A 15250-nucleotide genomic window follows, 5' to 3' on the forward strand; every position below is an offset into this window, starting at 1 on the left:
TTGTCGCTGTATTGTCCGGTGTGGCTCGACAAAGTATCGCTGCTCAGAAAGCCATGCAACAATGGCTGAAGCTCAGAGTAACCATCACCATCCTGACAGGCAGTGCATATGATAAAATGGAATCGTTACAGAGAAGATTAGCAAACACTCAACAGGCATGTGGGAGGGGGTGAGTCAGGAGAGAGAGAACGAAGGGAGGGAGGGAGGGAGGGAGCTTTGGAATAGCTTTCTGCCAGGAAGGCAAGTGCAGCAGCGGCCGGGGGGTGAGGGAGGGGTGCAGGGTCGAGGGAAGAGGCACCTTGCAACAGCTGGTCTCAATTATCCGTGGAGGGGCTGCTGAGCGTACAGAAGCCTGCATGCATGTGTGTGTGTGTGCGTGTGTCAGGTTGAGGCATCGCAGGGGGAGGGCTGAGACCACTGGCGCCAGGAGGGGAGCAACAGGTCAGGGAGGATGAAGATTATAAAAATACTAGCAGGCAGTTGGCCTTGGTTCTGCTCTTTGTGAGTGTGTGTAGTGGATACTCCTCTCCTGCCACACTGCCACAGGATGTGGATGTGGAAGTGAGTGTGTGAGTGTGAGTGTGTGTGTGTGTGTGTGTGTGTGTGAGTGTGTGTGTGTGTGTGTGTGTGTGTGTGTGTGTGTGTGTGTGTGTGTGTGCCCACAGTGCATCAGGGCAGTGTGTTTCTGTGAACATCCTGTTGGACAAACCTTCCTGGTTGAATAAGAACGAGGACCCACATTATTAAATATCAAACTTGTCTCATGGGTTCAGATTATTTCCATGTAATATCTTAGTTAAATCCTTATTTTAAACAATAAATAGTGATGAATTAGAGGTTTGACAGTAAAATAATGACACTAATGCAGAAATGTTTATTATCATGTAAAGTAGAAAGTTCATGTTATAACAAACGTATTCTGTATCCTCATTGTAAGGGACATAAGGAGATATTGCCATAAACTGATCAATTCTTATGATTTGTTATATTGGGCTATATCATAGACACATTAGTGCAGTAACATATTACTTTGAAATTAGATTTCAACATGTTAACAGGACAGGAAGCGTCACATACCCGTCACATGAATTAAATCTGCTGATTTTCACAAATCAATGAAACATTTTGAAAATCCCCTTTACTCCAATATTCTTCTTAACACATTAAAGATATAGCCTAAAAATAAATCATAAGGCCCAGGGCCCCCGTTGGCTTAAGAGCCCCGGTGCAGTAGTTCATCATTAGGCTTTACCAATAAAATCTGACTTGATGATGTGACTTGATTGTGAAGACAGCTCAGCAGCTGCCTCAGGACCTGGACCACAGCAACAATGGAACATATGAAGTAGCATATTGGGACAAATGAGTGCACAGCGCCCCCTAGCGCTCAAACGGTCTTGTTACATGAGCACACATCTGTTCTTTCATCCCATTATCAGGCTTTAAATTAAATGTTAAAATTGTAATCAACGGGAGGATGGATGGATAAATTACTTTCCACGACTGACTTTTAAGAGAGAAGCTTTAATTTTGTCCATAACCACTGAGAGTGACACTGCATCATGAAGAGATCTTTTAAAGGCCATTGTGATTCCAGCAAGAAAACTCTGCTTCAGTGTTCATCTTTCATACATTTAAACACTTTTTGGACTTCTGTACTTGTAGATTTAATCTATTTATTTTAACATGATTTGTTATATTCCAATGTATGTTTGTTTGGATTTTTAAGCTATACGATTTCACAAACATGGAGGGAGGATCCATCATGTACATTCAGACGTTTGGAAGTTTCCTATTCATGTTTTCATATAGTAATAAAGACCTGAACCTAATGTGCAATATAGATGTTAGAAAACAACTACAACCGCCACCTGGTGGTTGTATATGGTCACTAATGTGCAGAAAAGTGTTTTTGCAGAACATAATGATGCCACAGTGAAGTTCATCTTGGTCCTTTGACTACCGGCAAAACAAACAACGTTACACAAGTGAAAGAAAGTGAAAACAGAGTTTTATTTTCAAACTTTTCTTCAACTCTCACAGGATCACCACAAACCGTTTAAAACGTTTTCCCTCACACTCTTTCAAAATATAGGTTTTCAAACAATCCAGCACAAATCCCATTTTAAATGTTGCACATGTTAGTGAGGTGGAGACAACAAGCTGTGCAACTTACTGTAAGAACAATAAATAAAAGGATTGCACCACATGCTCGACCCCTCCCAAGTATAAATATATTGAAAATAAGATCAAATCAAATCAGCAAACAATCCCTCAAGTAAAAACAAACACTCAGTGTAAAGCTCAGAAACAGTTTTTCTTTGTATATTGTGACTTTTGAAGCTTGACATTAAAAAAACAAGCGTATGTGAAAGTTGAATAACACAATTCCCCTTAACACACTGGCTGTATATGCTGTAAAAACACACTGACACGAAACACACTGTGTTGTTCATCTCCTGTTTAAGAGTAAAACATTTCCACTGCCCATGATTAATTGCCCATGATTCAAAGACATGATAGGCTGCTGCTTAGCACAGGGTAATCAACTTAAAAACTCGACACTTGTAGCCCGAAGTTAGTCCAAAATAAATCCCTGAATCCGACGAGAAAACAAAAGCTAACTTGTGCATATAATATTGAGGAAGGGTCCATTTAAAAAAAAAAACCCTGAGGATAGTCCCTGAGCTTTTTTTTTCTCCATTTCTTTTGCTTGTAAAAAACTGCTTGGTTTCCAGCTTCAATCAACACACTCACCTCGTAGAGAAATATAATGTTCACTCAACACTGTCTCATCTACTGAAAGTGAAAGAGGGGTATTCGCTCTCCTCCTCTTATTTTAAAGTCTTCTTCTGGCTTTTCTCTGCTCACTCTCTCTAACAGCGATATCACTGGAGCCTCCATTGTCATAGCCATTGTTGTTCGACCTGACGGGTCTCATAGGGGTCAGCTCCGGCGCTATGATGTCTGCGTCCTGTGTGTAAATAAAATATCAGACATTGATATTAACATGGACAGTTTAGTGTTTACACTGTCCTGACTGACACAGGGGTCTGTGACAGAACTCTTCTTTACCAGCCAGATAATGTAGGTAGACTAGAGGAAGGTGATCTCTGGACACCGATTTACCAACTACAGCCACAAAAGAGTGTTAGCAGCTCAATGGAGCCATGTTACTGCATTTGTTGTTATGTTTTTTTTTCTTTTCTTTTTTTAAATGGTACATAGGATAAACACATTTCTTGCCTTAGTTTTTCTTCTCTCAGTTCCTCCACCACTCATTCCGTTCATTTCAGTTTTCCTATTGGTTGTGTAGAGCCACACTGCCTCATTAGGACATATTTCGGGTCCCCGCTGTCATTTGGTATAAATGCTGTAAAACGGCAGCATTCTTTTTTTAGTGAGATACTTTTGTGTTAAAACTAATTCCGCTCTGTAATCTGAGGAGTGATAATCATGTGGTGATAATCCATACTGATGTTATTTCGATGTAAAATATCTACATAGAACTCGTTATTACCGAACACCAATTGGAATTTAAAAGGTGTCCTGTCTGTGTACAAAGCAGATTTCCATACCTGAGTTGTTTGGCCACTAGGGGGCAGTGGGAACAAGCTGTGAACCCGACACAGACTCATCATCTCTGTTACTTCACCCTCAGGTCTGAGCCCAACTCTGCCCACTGCTGAGGTGACGTCCTCAGGCCTCGACAAGAGAGAGACAGAATCGCAGGGCACCTACTGTATGCTACCTCATGAAGAGGAGAACTTTTCCTCTGCAGTGAGCATTACTGTGTATCACTTCGAGTCTTTGGGGCATCACTGGGGCAGGAGGCGGTTAATTTGAAGGCCAATGTTAGCAAACGTTCAAAGAAGTTGTACATTTATGTAAATAGCTTTAATATCTTACGTAAAATAAACTTCAAATCAAAAAGGACACACTGCCAGCCCCACTAATAACGTCCTGTCTGTCTTAATAGTTGGTTTGGGCGCTGCAGTTGCGAATGTGCTGGAATGAGACCAGGTCACAGTTTGGCTATAAACACCATTTCTCCCACAATCGGCAGTCGGTAACCTTGGTTTATATACAAGGAGGAGAGGGGGTTGTTGGTGAGGTAAGCTGCTTCCAGATATATCACCTGCCTCCACACCAGCCAACAGCAAAATTCAATTGCAATAGCCAGATTTCAACCAGTAGGGGGCAGTCACTATGCATTTTTACTACACAAAATGTGGAACTCAAATACGAAGCACTAAAATGTCAAGATGTGTACCTGAATCAATCAACAGCACTGCCACAACCCGTCACGCCCTCCAGCCTCTGCCCTCCGCCCGAGTTTCCGTTCCTACCTTCTCACCTACATTCCTTTCCCACATTACTATTTCTGTGCATGTTGCACTCGTTTGTCTCGGGCTTTCTGGGTAATTTTCAGGTATTGTGTTTGTATCTTTCTAGCAACCGTTCCCCGCTCCTGCCCCGTATCAACTGGCGTGTGATCTGATTAACTGGTTTGACATCTTGCCCATCATCTCCAAGTTACTAACTGCTGCCTGAAGTTGTTGGTGTTTGTTGTCGTGCTTGTGGGTTAAAGCCTGTCTCCACACCTTTGTATCCACCTGGCATACAGCTCTAACTTGTGTGAGAGGTGATGAGAATAACACATGTTCTCATCAGAGTGGCATCTGTCATGGGGTGGGTCATGCTGGGCAAGCACGACGATCTGAGCTACTTTGACGAGGCTAGGATCGTGATGGTGAACCAGTGATGGGTACTCAAGGCTGGCCCATGAGGTCCAACCCCATGAATTGCTGAAACAGTTCATGCTGACTATGACAGAAAGCTGTCAGAACACAAACGGGGGTGTGTGGCTGCAGACCAGTGAGAGTTCCCGTGTTCGACCTCTGTCCTGCTGCTTTAACTGCCGACAATGAGCTGGACCATCGAGCAATAGAGGAAGGTGGCCTCAATTTTTGAGTGACATGTTACACTAACAATACAGGGTCCTGCTCACTACACTGCTCCACAGAGCCATTTGTGCTCAACATGTATTACCCCCACCAAGGAGGTTATGTTTTGTCTGCGTTTGTTTGTTATTCAGCGGGATAATGCAAAAAGTGCACAACTCCAGGCTATTTTGTGGAGGGGTGGGGCATCACCCAGGGAAGAGTCTACTAAATTTGAGTGTGGATTCAGATTAAGGGGCGGCTCCAGGAAAAAAGATCCGGCATATTTAAGCGACTGATATTTATGATTGTGTGTAATTTGGTGCAGAACCAAATAGAAATCTGGATCTCGTGAATGTATGTGTTTATTTATGCGGTTTCATTAGAGGACTGTTGGTGCTTGACAGAAGTATCTGCACTTTACTTAGTGCCATTCAAGTTCCCTTTGTTTTCCATTCTCAAAAGTCTCTCCAGTTTGAGGCAAAGGCACTTCAGGGCGTGTACCCATCCAATGTTTACCAACCAACATTGACACTGCAAATAATTACACAATTCTTTACACTGGAGAAGATAAATCTTACCGTAGGCGTTGAGGATTTTTTGTTTATGCACCACTGAACAAAATGCTTCTTGGCGGCCTCCACAATCTTTCCATCCCTCTTCTTGCAGTAAACTCGGATCAGCTGCTCATCAAACTGCGCTGGAAGCAGATTTGACACCTGACAAGAATGACAAGAGTTTATTTTGAGCTGTAAATTAAAAATAGAGGAAGTGACATAATCAATCTTTGTGTTTATAAATATGTGACATGAGAAACATTCAGCTATGTAAATGCGAAGGCAACTCATGCAAACAAAGAAAAAGATGTGTGACCTGGTCCCTGCGTATCTGGAAGGCTTTAGTTGGGTCATCTTTGCAATAGAATCGCACATCGTTGATGGGGTTCTTATCCTTCATCCCATAGTCCAGAAAAATGACCTAAAGGAGAGGTTTTGTGCAGTAGGCCACGAATCAACAAAACTAAAATTCACAATTAAAAAATGTAATTCTTTCTTTTGGAGCAAATGAAATGTATGAGATGAAAAGCAGTTGGACTGAAAACTCACGCTAACTATAAAGTCGTCTGGCTGCAGGTTGACATCCTGGACATCCTGGACACTCTGAGGGGTGGACTCAGCCAATTCTTTTTCCCAGCCTTTAATCGCATCCTTACAGATGTGAAGTGGATCAAGTAATAATAAGAAAAGAGAACTTACATACAACACTGTAACGCAGAATGCTATACAAGGATACATGAACCGCATATGGTTAGACTTCTTAGTTGAAATCACGAACTACTTTCCAACATGCAATACAAAATGTATTGATTAATAATATCTTAGGAACAAACTGGTTTCATTTAATTTATAAGGAAGCTAATTGGCTACATCAAAGCAGCAGCTTTTTTTGACAATTGCTAAATCGTCCAATATTTGCTAATTAAAGCTCCTCATACACAAGGTTTTGATGTTTTTCTTTGATTTGCACTGTTTAATGTCTTTGGGTTTAGTTTTGTTGATCAACAAATCAAATCATAATTGGATATAAAGATGGATGACATGACTGTTCCCCAAAAGTGAAGCCAAAGTGTCTGGATATCATATCACTGCAGAAGCAGCCAGTTGAACCCTACTTGAACAACATGGATAAAGTTATCAATATTACTTCTAATTTGTAAAAACTCAAATTCAACAGCCAAAATAGTTCCACAAGAAGAACACAAACACACACCGGGGTGACCTCCAGACGTTCTCTTGGCTTGGTTCGGCCCAGACACTTGTAGAGGCGTCGACAGACGATGTTGCGTAGAATCTGCCTCGGTTCAGCCAGCTCCTCGGAGGACGAGTGGAGTATTTGTTCAAACACATGATCTAAGGGACAGAACGGAAATCCGTGAATTTGAATCATTCATGTACACTAATCTGATTGCGTTTAAAACAAGGGTTGAAGTAGATGAAGTATGAGTATTTCAAGACTGATACAAACCACTGTCAGGAGAATACATGAAAATAATAATATGTGTTAACCGGTGCTGTTATACTCTATGTTAATGCAGTTTGTGCAGACTGTGAGCATTTGTCTCTTTAATAGTGAACAACACTATGATCCGTCATTGTGCTGTTTGTGCAGCCCGACTGAGTTGGATTTTTGGGGTTGGATGGTGAAACTGGGAGTAAAAAACCTTCCAATACCAATGTATCAGCCGATATATATACTAGAAAGAAAAGGTGGCAATATTTCCCAAAATATAGGTTATCAAACCCTTATGACAAATGAATGTAATTGAGACTTGATATTTTACAGATTAAACATAAACTTTATGACTTTAAATAAAAAAGAAAACAAGTACAAACGAAATATATAGAACTTGAAGTTAATTTAAAATGTAAACATTTATTTTTTCTGCACTGGTTATTCTATGAATTTTTTCTGCACTGGTTATTCTATGAAATCAAAGTTCATTTTTTTTATTTTAATCTGTCATCTTTTCTGCATCGTAAATATATAAACAAAATGTATTGATCATTGTAAACATCAATAATAATGATGATAAGCATTATAATAATAACAATAACAATTTGCTATGGCAAACTACATATCGCCATCATTTTCAAGAACCAATGGTTTTCAGCATAGTTCCTTCTGTAAAATAAAGGTTTTCGTATCTGCAAACATAAACAAGGATACTCATATGTCTGTTAAAGGCTCATATTGGCTGATTGTTATCGGCCAACTGATAAATCGGTCAGCTTCTAGCTGTTTAACTTCCAGCCTGATGAGGGCCCACAACAGTTGCAGAAAACAAACCATGGTTTCAAACCAGCAAACAGTGGGACGGAGAATAATTACCATGAGATACAGTGATAACAGACACAATGTGTTTTAGAGGTGGCACACAGAGGTATCCACGGACCTGTCAGTTTGGTGTAGGCCTCCATGTCGTCTATGGCCGTGGAGAGAGTGAACATCTCACCTCCTGAGCCTTTAATCTGGATGTGTGGATCTGCTTTTAAAAAGGCCTCAGTGATCCTAAAGAAACACCCGACACATTATCACCTTTCAGAACGACCACAGGGCAAAGCTAACAAGCTACGTCCAAGCAATGAGCTACTCACATGATCTCTATGATGTTGCAAACACTGTGCTGGTAGGCTCTTCTGTGGAGACAGTTCCTTGTGTGGAACATGTCATACAGATTGCCCACCTCCTGTTTAAAGAAGCACTTGTGTTTTAGTCACAGTTTAAACGTTTAACTAAGACGTTTTTTCTTTAAAAGCTGTTCAGAAGGAAAACGTAAGGGAGTTGTTACCTTGTCTCTGGTACAGATTTGCTTCCGCCCGTCCACCTCACACACCCTGGCGAACAGAAGGCAGCGCTGATAATCAAAGTTGTTCTTGATGCCCAGGTGGTAGCAGTCCCTAAGAGGAGAAACATGTGAACAGATGGGCCATTACACTCACAAGGATTTATCAACATGTGATTTAGGAAACACTTATTAAAACAAACTAACAAGTCAATAATACTCACCTCGCAAAGTAGTCCCACTTATCCACATCAATTCCATTTCTTTTGTTGGCCACAATTTCATAGAGAAAGGACTTGGCCTCTGGGCGACCTTTGTAACGCCACTAAGTCAGAAATCAGAGACATGAGATAGTATTTTTAAGGATTAAAAATAATTTTAACTGGTTTGCAGAGGCAAGTCATTACACATTGCCGAGAACTAATGTGGCATTTATAGCATCTGCTGCATTCACACTAATAATCTGAAGCTTGCAATGTTAATCAGCCAATGGATTAGTCCATATGCAGGTCAAATTCAAATTCGACTTCAAACTTGTGAGGCTTCTCTCGGGTGGCTCAAGGAAGTGGAGTCGCAAATTTGGTGCAACATGGACGCATGAACTGTTCAAAATGAAAAAAACTTTGAATGAAATAGTGCTCAGTAGCAGCAGAGGCACGGATTCAGGGCTCTAAATCTGAGCCTACCCTTCAGCTGCTGCCTGGACCCATTTTACAGGAACTCAATTTAATCCATAGTTCCTCTAGTCAAAATGCAGTTTTAGTTCCAGAGTTCCTCAAAAGGTTCTTGGTTCCTTTGGTAAAGTTCCTGCGGTAGAACAATACGACTATAATACTAATACAACTATCAACTGATCTCATATAGGCAGAACTAGAAGTTACCTCCTTAGCTTTAGCTCCATTAGTGCCCAATGGTCCAGCAATCTGCTCCTTGATAAAGTCCAGGTCCTCAGGCAGCACCAGGCCGTGCTGCTCCATCACCGGCTTCAAGTTGTTGTCCTCAACCAGGTAATCAAACATGTCTAAAGAGGCCTGCTCGTGCTGAAACACACACAGAATCATTTATTAATATTATATAATAATAGTAATTTATGGGAATTACAGTCACAACTTGAAAATGAAAGCAAACAGAAAGAGCTTATCTTAAAATATGACTCCTGCAAACACGAATGCTTATCGTTCACGTTTGCCAGACGGCAAGTCTGTGGTCATAACTTAAGTAATGACTGTGTGTTTATAAGCTCTTAGTGACGCTTATCAGTGACGCTTATCATTGTGAACATTGCAACCACTATCTAAGACCTCAGCTGTCCTGCTGAGAGGCCAGGTGACACTTGACTGCTTTGTATAGCAGCTTTGTTTTTACAGTTATTTTAACCGCTAATAGAAAAGCTCCTTTTCATCCCGATGTTGTTTATTGCTGTAACGTCATCCCATCTGCTACAGCAGGTTTTATACAAATATCAAACTTTATGTGTTAAAGGTTCAGTGTGTAGAATTTAGTGACATCTAGTGGTGAGGTTGCATGTTGCAGCTGAATACCCCTCACCTCACCCTCCCCTTCCAGACATGACAGAGAACTTGTAGCAGCCCTCAGTTGTCATAAAAACCTAAAAAGTATTTAGTTTGTCCAGTTTGGACTAAAAAATGGCGGCCTCCGTAGAGAGGACCCACTTCAGATGTAAATATTAAGTATTTAAATATAAAAGGGACCATTCTAGGGTAAAGAAGCCATTTGTGTTCACAAAGACCAAATGATGTTTACAGCCGGTTCCAACTACACAGATGTGTCTGTTGTCATTAGCTGCTTTCAGAAATTCACTGAACTCTGGAGGAGGTGTACGTGTGAACGCAAATGTCTGAGAGAAAGCTTCCAGAGTTTCTGCGCCTGGCTCCTAAGGATTGGTTGTTGGTGTGAACGTGTCTGAGCAGAGACTCTCCCACTGGGTGGTTCATATGTGAAAGGCAAAGTGAAAATGGCTTATGTGACCTTGTATCTCCTTGAACTAATTGTTTTGTTTGACACTCATATGGCCGAGAAAGGATGAGAACAGGATAAGTCACATTTTCTCACCTTCCAGGTAATATCAGGACGTGCTTTGGGGATGAACCTCCGATCAAACATATGGGAAAATGGCCCATGTCCTGACAGGAATAATAAAAACATAAAAAAGATGATTAGGCTGCTTGGGATCTTTGCACTAGGATACGTGGGTTCTACTCCCATCTGGATAATAGAGGATAATAAACATAGTTTCACTTCCATTCTTACTCGTGCACACATCCACGATGCGCTTACTCACCCAGGTCATGGCAGAGCCCAGCGATCTGCACGCAGAGGATGTCTCTGCGAGAGATGAGGAGTTCTGGCTGTCGGTCATTCAGAGCCTGGACAAGTTGTCCTGCCAAGTGACCAACCCTGTTCCCACACACAACCAAACATTTCATACAAAACAAGACAAGACAGGGAAAATACCACAAACATGACGCATAAATAATTACTATTTTACTATTTAAAACACTATGTTTCAAACTATGTTCATGAGACATGTTAAAGGACCTTGGCCGAAGAGGTTGACTTAACTCTGTTTGTTGTTTGTTGTGCGTTGTTTGTTTTGTTAGATTTTCAGCATTATTTCGCAAAAACTATTGATTGGATTTCTACGAAACTGGAAGGACGATACACGGGGACAAAGGGGCGGATACAGGATTATTTTTTTAATTCGTTTAACATTTTTTGGGAATAATTAATGAATCTTAATGAAAAAAATCGGACACATTGATCATTTGACACTGTCTCTAACTGAGGACACACCCGATGCTGTGTTCAAAGCGGTTGTGGGACGCTCCGGGGAAGACAAAGTAGGCCCCTCCGAGCTGCTTGAGGTTTCGCAGTCTCTGGAATTGAGGTGTGTCAATGGTTCTGATGAGAAGTGGGTGAAACTCCACATGCCCGTGGATGGGATCATTAAAGACCTGGCAGGAGACAAGACAACAAAAGAAAGACTTACTCCATCACTCCTACTCGCAGCATTAGTGTGCCAAATTGAAACTATCTGTAATAAAGTTAAGGGCTAAACTGTAAAATGTCTAATCTCAATTATAGTTCTCTTTCACAAGGGTTTGATAACCACATCTTTGGGATCATTGCCATTTAAAAAAATATAATGATAGGCATTACAGTGATTATTGGACCACAATCATATCTGTGATAAATATTCAATGTTATCAATAAGTCAAAACTGTATTCTCACTTATTACAGTGGAAATTTGTAGATATCAATAATTAAAAATGTATTTCAAGATATCTACAACTTTGATTGTAGCCGTAAAAACTAAATTTAAGAGCCTAAAAACCTTTAAAAAGTACAAGTGGCAGTTTTAACATTTAATAGCTCAAGTGGATACTGCAGATATGTGTCATTCACTTCTTACTAATCCATAAAGAACATTTCACACCTACAATCCATTTCTTACAAAGCCAGTTTGGATTCTTTTATTTTCTCATTGGATGTGCTCACTGGACGAGCCCTCAATTTGTGGACAGAGAGAGAAAACGTTGCTCTATTCTTGAGAGAATCAAAACATTTAGTATCTCCAGACGCAAACAATGATCCCGCAACAACGTCTTGTGATAGCGGCCCGTGAGAATCTGTTCCCATGGGGATTGTGCACGGTTACACGTCAAAACACTGAGTCAAAGGTCCCAGTTACATTCACTCTGCGTCAGGTACAATTTAAATATATAATCCTGCATTCTGGAGAGGAGGAATTACAATTATGGACAATATTTATAACAGATGTCCACATTTGTAAAATTGCAGTGGTACATAAAGAAACTGACATTTGACTAAATGCATTACTGGATATCAAAGATGTAATTATGAATTTTGAAAGGTTTCTCATTTTGGAAATCCAATATTCAATTCATGGCAAGTAAGAGTTGGAATACAGATACAGTCCAGTCCAGCGAATAAATGTAAAAACTGTTTGCCATATGTGACACTGGACAACACTCTTCCCCTCATACTGTAGTAGGTTTTTCCTTTTTCTATTTTCAAACTGCTTTACTTCCTCTTTCTGTGTCAGCATTTGTTACAGAGCAAGTTACTCAAATGGATGAATGTGTTTTTTTCTGATTCAGATTCTAAAGTTTCCACCTTGCAGAGGACACGTCTGCGTGAATAAAATAAAATTGTATTCACTCATTATCTCCTCCCACTATGCCGATGGAGGGGTGGGTGAAGTGTTTTGAGTCCACAAAACACTTTAGGAGTTTCAGGGGTTAACAGCGTTGCAGCCAAATCAAATACAATTAAAGTAAATTGTGACCAATTCTTCAAACGTAAAAAAAACAACAGAAAAACAAGTCGAATTTGAATGTCGGGGCTTGGATGAAAACACCCGAGCAGTATGGAGGCATTTTCTGTTTTTTTTCTGTTGTTTTTTTTCCGTTTGAAGAATTGGTCACAGTTAACTTCAATTGTATTGAAACTCCAAAAGTGTTTTGTGGACTCAAACACTTCATCCACCCCTCCATCGGCATAGTGGAGAGTAGATAATGAGTACATTTTGATTTTGATTTTTGGGTGAACTGTCCCTTTCTTATCTGACTTTAACCAGATTTTGAGCTGTGGGCAAAACAAAAAAAGAAGAGGACACAGAGAGAGAGAGAGAGAGAGAGAGAGAGAGAGAGAGAGATGATCCTCCCTTGCTGTTTATCTCTGTGGCCTCGACAGTGCAGCTGTTACCTTGCTTTGCTCTGTCACTATCTGCCACAGCTTCCTGATACTGTGCAGGATCCGCAGACGGTCACCGAGGAGCCTGGGAAGGGTCAAACAGAGGAGGAGGAGAGGATGAAGAGGTTGTGAGTGAAACACCCGAGTGACCCACTGAGGAGGTGCAGCCCTACATTGACACTTCAGGGGAAACTTGAACATGTATATTTTTAAATCCAACGCACACTTACTTTACTCCAATCCCCTGCAGACGCGCATCATCGAGGTACCTCAGGCCCACACCAGTTATTTTTTGTTCTGGAAGATGAAGCAGACACACGATGAGCTGTCAGGTCACATGTGATAAACAAGCGGCTCAACAACACGCAACACACATCACCGACACCACCACCGACCTCTGAACGTGTTCTCCCACTCCCGCAGACCCTCTCCCCGCAGGTACCGACACGTTTCCTCCACACCCCATCGCGTGTAGTCCGAGTCCGGCGGCGGGTTCCCGGGCGATCTCTTCTCCGGCGTTTTGAAGCTGTCGTCGGGGAACGACGCTGCCTCCAACGGTCGTTTTCGGTTCGCCATGCAGAAGAACCGGCGCTTGTTCGGGTTGATACAGGAGCGGGAAGCCGGACTTTTACAGCCGGTAATGTTGAACCACACGCCGCCTGACACAGCTGATCGCGCACAGAAGACTCCGAAAAATACCCGGGTTTTGTTATTTGACCGGCTGCCTCAATGTGAACCGAAACACCACCAGCACTTCCCGTCCGGGATTTCAAAATAAAAGTCCACTGAAACCACGTTCCCGAAACCCTGCGACTGAATGAAACCAGAGTCTGCGTCTGTCCATAAACTGAAAGTTTGAGATAAAATTAATCACCCTCCATTTATACTCACAAACTTTAGAATAAAACATTTATTAAATCTTATCTTTACTTATAACTGCTCTTTAATTAAAGAGATCTACAGTTTAAATTATATCCAAGATGATTGCAGTAAAGAAACACTACAAAGCTCCAAATAATACGATTATATACAGTATATAAATACATATATATTTTCAAAATGTGCTGTATAGAGACTGGCTGTGTTATAATTGTGTAATTTGTCCAATTCCTTGTTATATACAATGTACTACATGTGCAGCAGTTCTTTCTTGAAATATATAATTTAGTGTTAGGCATTGTGGTGTTGTGCAGTCTGATGATTGGTGCACGAAGGAGACCCCAAGCACTGTAAACAACAACAATACTACTGCTACTGCTACTGCTAATAATAATATTAATAGTAAAAATAATGTTATTGTTGTTGTTATTATAACTTTTGTCTAAGTAAAACACAGGAGAACGCACAGTATTTGTTTTAATGATATTAATTTCTAAGTTAAAACACTGACTTCCGGTGAGTTATATAAATCTTATCGTCAGCTTGACGTTGTTCCCCTTTACGTCAGTTCCTAGAGGGCGGGGCTAGATTCAGTTGAGCGAGGGAAACCGAAGCGGTGACATCATGTCCGTGACGCTGGTGTGAGCTTTATAAAGACGGCTTATCTGAAACTGTTAGTTCCTGTCATTCACTAGTAATAAATCGTGCAAAATGATATACTACACCACATGCATATCTACTGTCAGTGTAGATATTTACCCTTCTCCCTTCAGCCAATTTGCATGCTTCAATAAGAGCAGTGAGCTCTGCTGCTTGTGCAGGGAGTGGTCGTGCAATCAATGTATCATGTGCTGTTACCTCAGAGAAACCAACTTGATTTGCTCCCGTATCTGAATTGCGAGATGCTGATCCATCCACAAACAGTTCAAAGTCTGGATTCTGCAGTGGTGTTTCTTGTAAATCTGGTAGTCAAACTAAATCAGAGGAAACTAAATCAGAGCAAGATAATATTTTTGTGTTTGGCGAATAAAGATGAAATGTCGAGCGACTGACAGGGCTCCATCTTTCCACGCTTATGTGGTTTCTCCCTTCAAAAGCATTGATTTTCAAATACTGATTACCACGCTGTGTTTATGTGCTGAGAGAAAACTTCACCAATTCTTATACACAAGGTATTTTGTAATTGGCGTAGTTACTAACATTATTATTTTGTATATATTCTTAAAGGTTTAAAAAACACTAACTCTTAAAGCTACTTCAGCTACTTAGGGGACTTTGGCCCACCTACATCAAATGGCCACAAGGGGGCACTATTTCTCAATTCTTTATGGTTTGGTTGCCTCTGCA

General features: G+C 40.9%; 1 protein-coding gene across 1 annotated transcript; it reads right to left on the reverse strand.

Annotated features, from left to right (window-relative positions):
• Window positions 1-1994: 1994 nt before the first annotated feature.
• LOC118111413 (deoxynucleoside triphosphate triphosphohydrolase SAMHD1) lies at window positions 1995-13772 on the reverse strand. Its single transcript, XM_035159979.2, has 16 exons — window positions 13420-13772; window positions 13255-13321; window positions 13037-13109; window positions 11101-11261; window positions 10589-10704; window positions 10360-10430; window positions 9168-9326; window positions 8511-8611; window positions 8293-8401; window positions 8099-8190; window positions 7897-8012; window positions 6714-6853; window positions 6050-6151; window positions 5817-5921; window positions 5525-5662; window positions 1995-2974 (listed from the first exon to the last, which is right to left on the reverse strand). The coding sequence occupies exons 1-16, from the start codon at window positions 13598-13600 to the stop codon at window positions 2840-2842; spliced, it is 1866 nt and encodes a 621-aa protein (XP_035015870.2). The 5' UTR covers window positions 13601-13772; the 3' UTR covers window positions 1995-2839.
• Window positions 13773-15250: the final 1478 nt, after the last annotated feature.

Source organism: Hippoglossus stenolepis, chromosome 6 (assembly GCF_022539355.2).
Source record: "Hippoglossus stenolepis isolate QCI-W04-F060 chromosome 6, HSTE1.2, whole genome shotgun sequence".
In the NCBI taxonomy this organism is placed as follows: Eukaryota; Metazoa; Chordata; class Actinopteri; order Pleuronectiformes; family Pleuronectidae; genus Hippoglossus; species Hippoglossus stenolepis.

Excerpts from the sequence above, each read along its gene's own strand:
- LOC118111413 (XM_035159979.2), bottom strand. The coding sequence starts at position 13,600 with ATGGCGAACCGAAAACGACCGTTGGAGGCAGCGTCGTTCCCCGACGAC. Across the intron at positions 11,262-13,036 it reads TAGTGACAGAGCAAAGCAAG|GTCTTTAATGATCCCATCCA; the intron begins GTAACAGCTGCA and ends GTCTCCTGCCAG. Across the intron at positions 8,402-8,510 it reads AAGTGGGACTACTTTGCGAG|GGACTGCTACCACCTGGGCA; the intron begins GTGAGTATTATT and ends TTCTCCTCTTAG.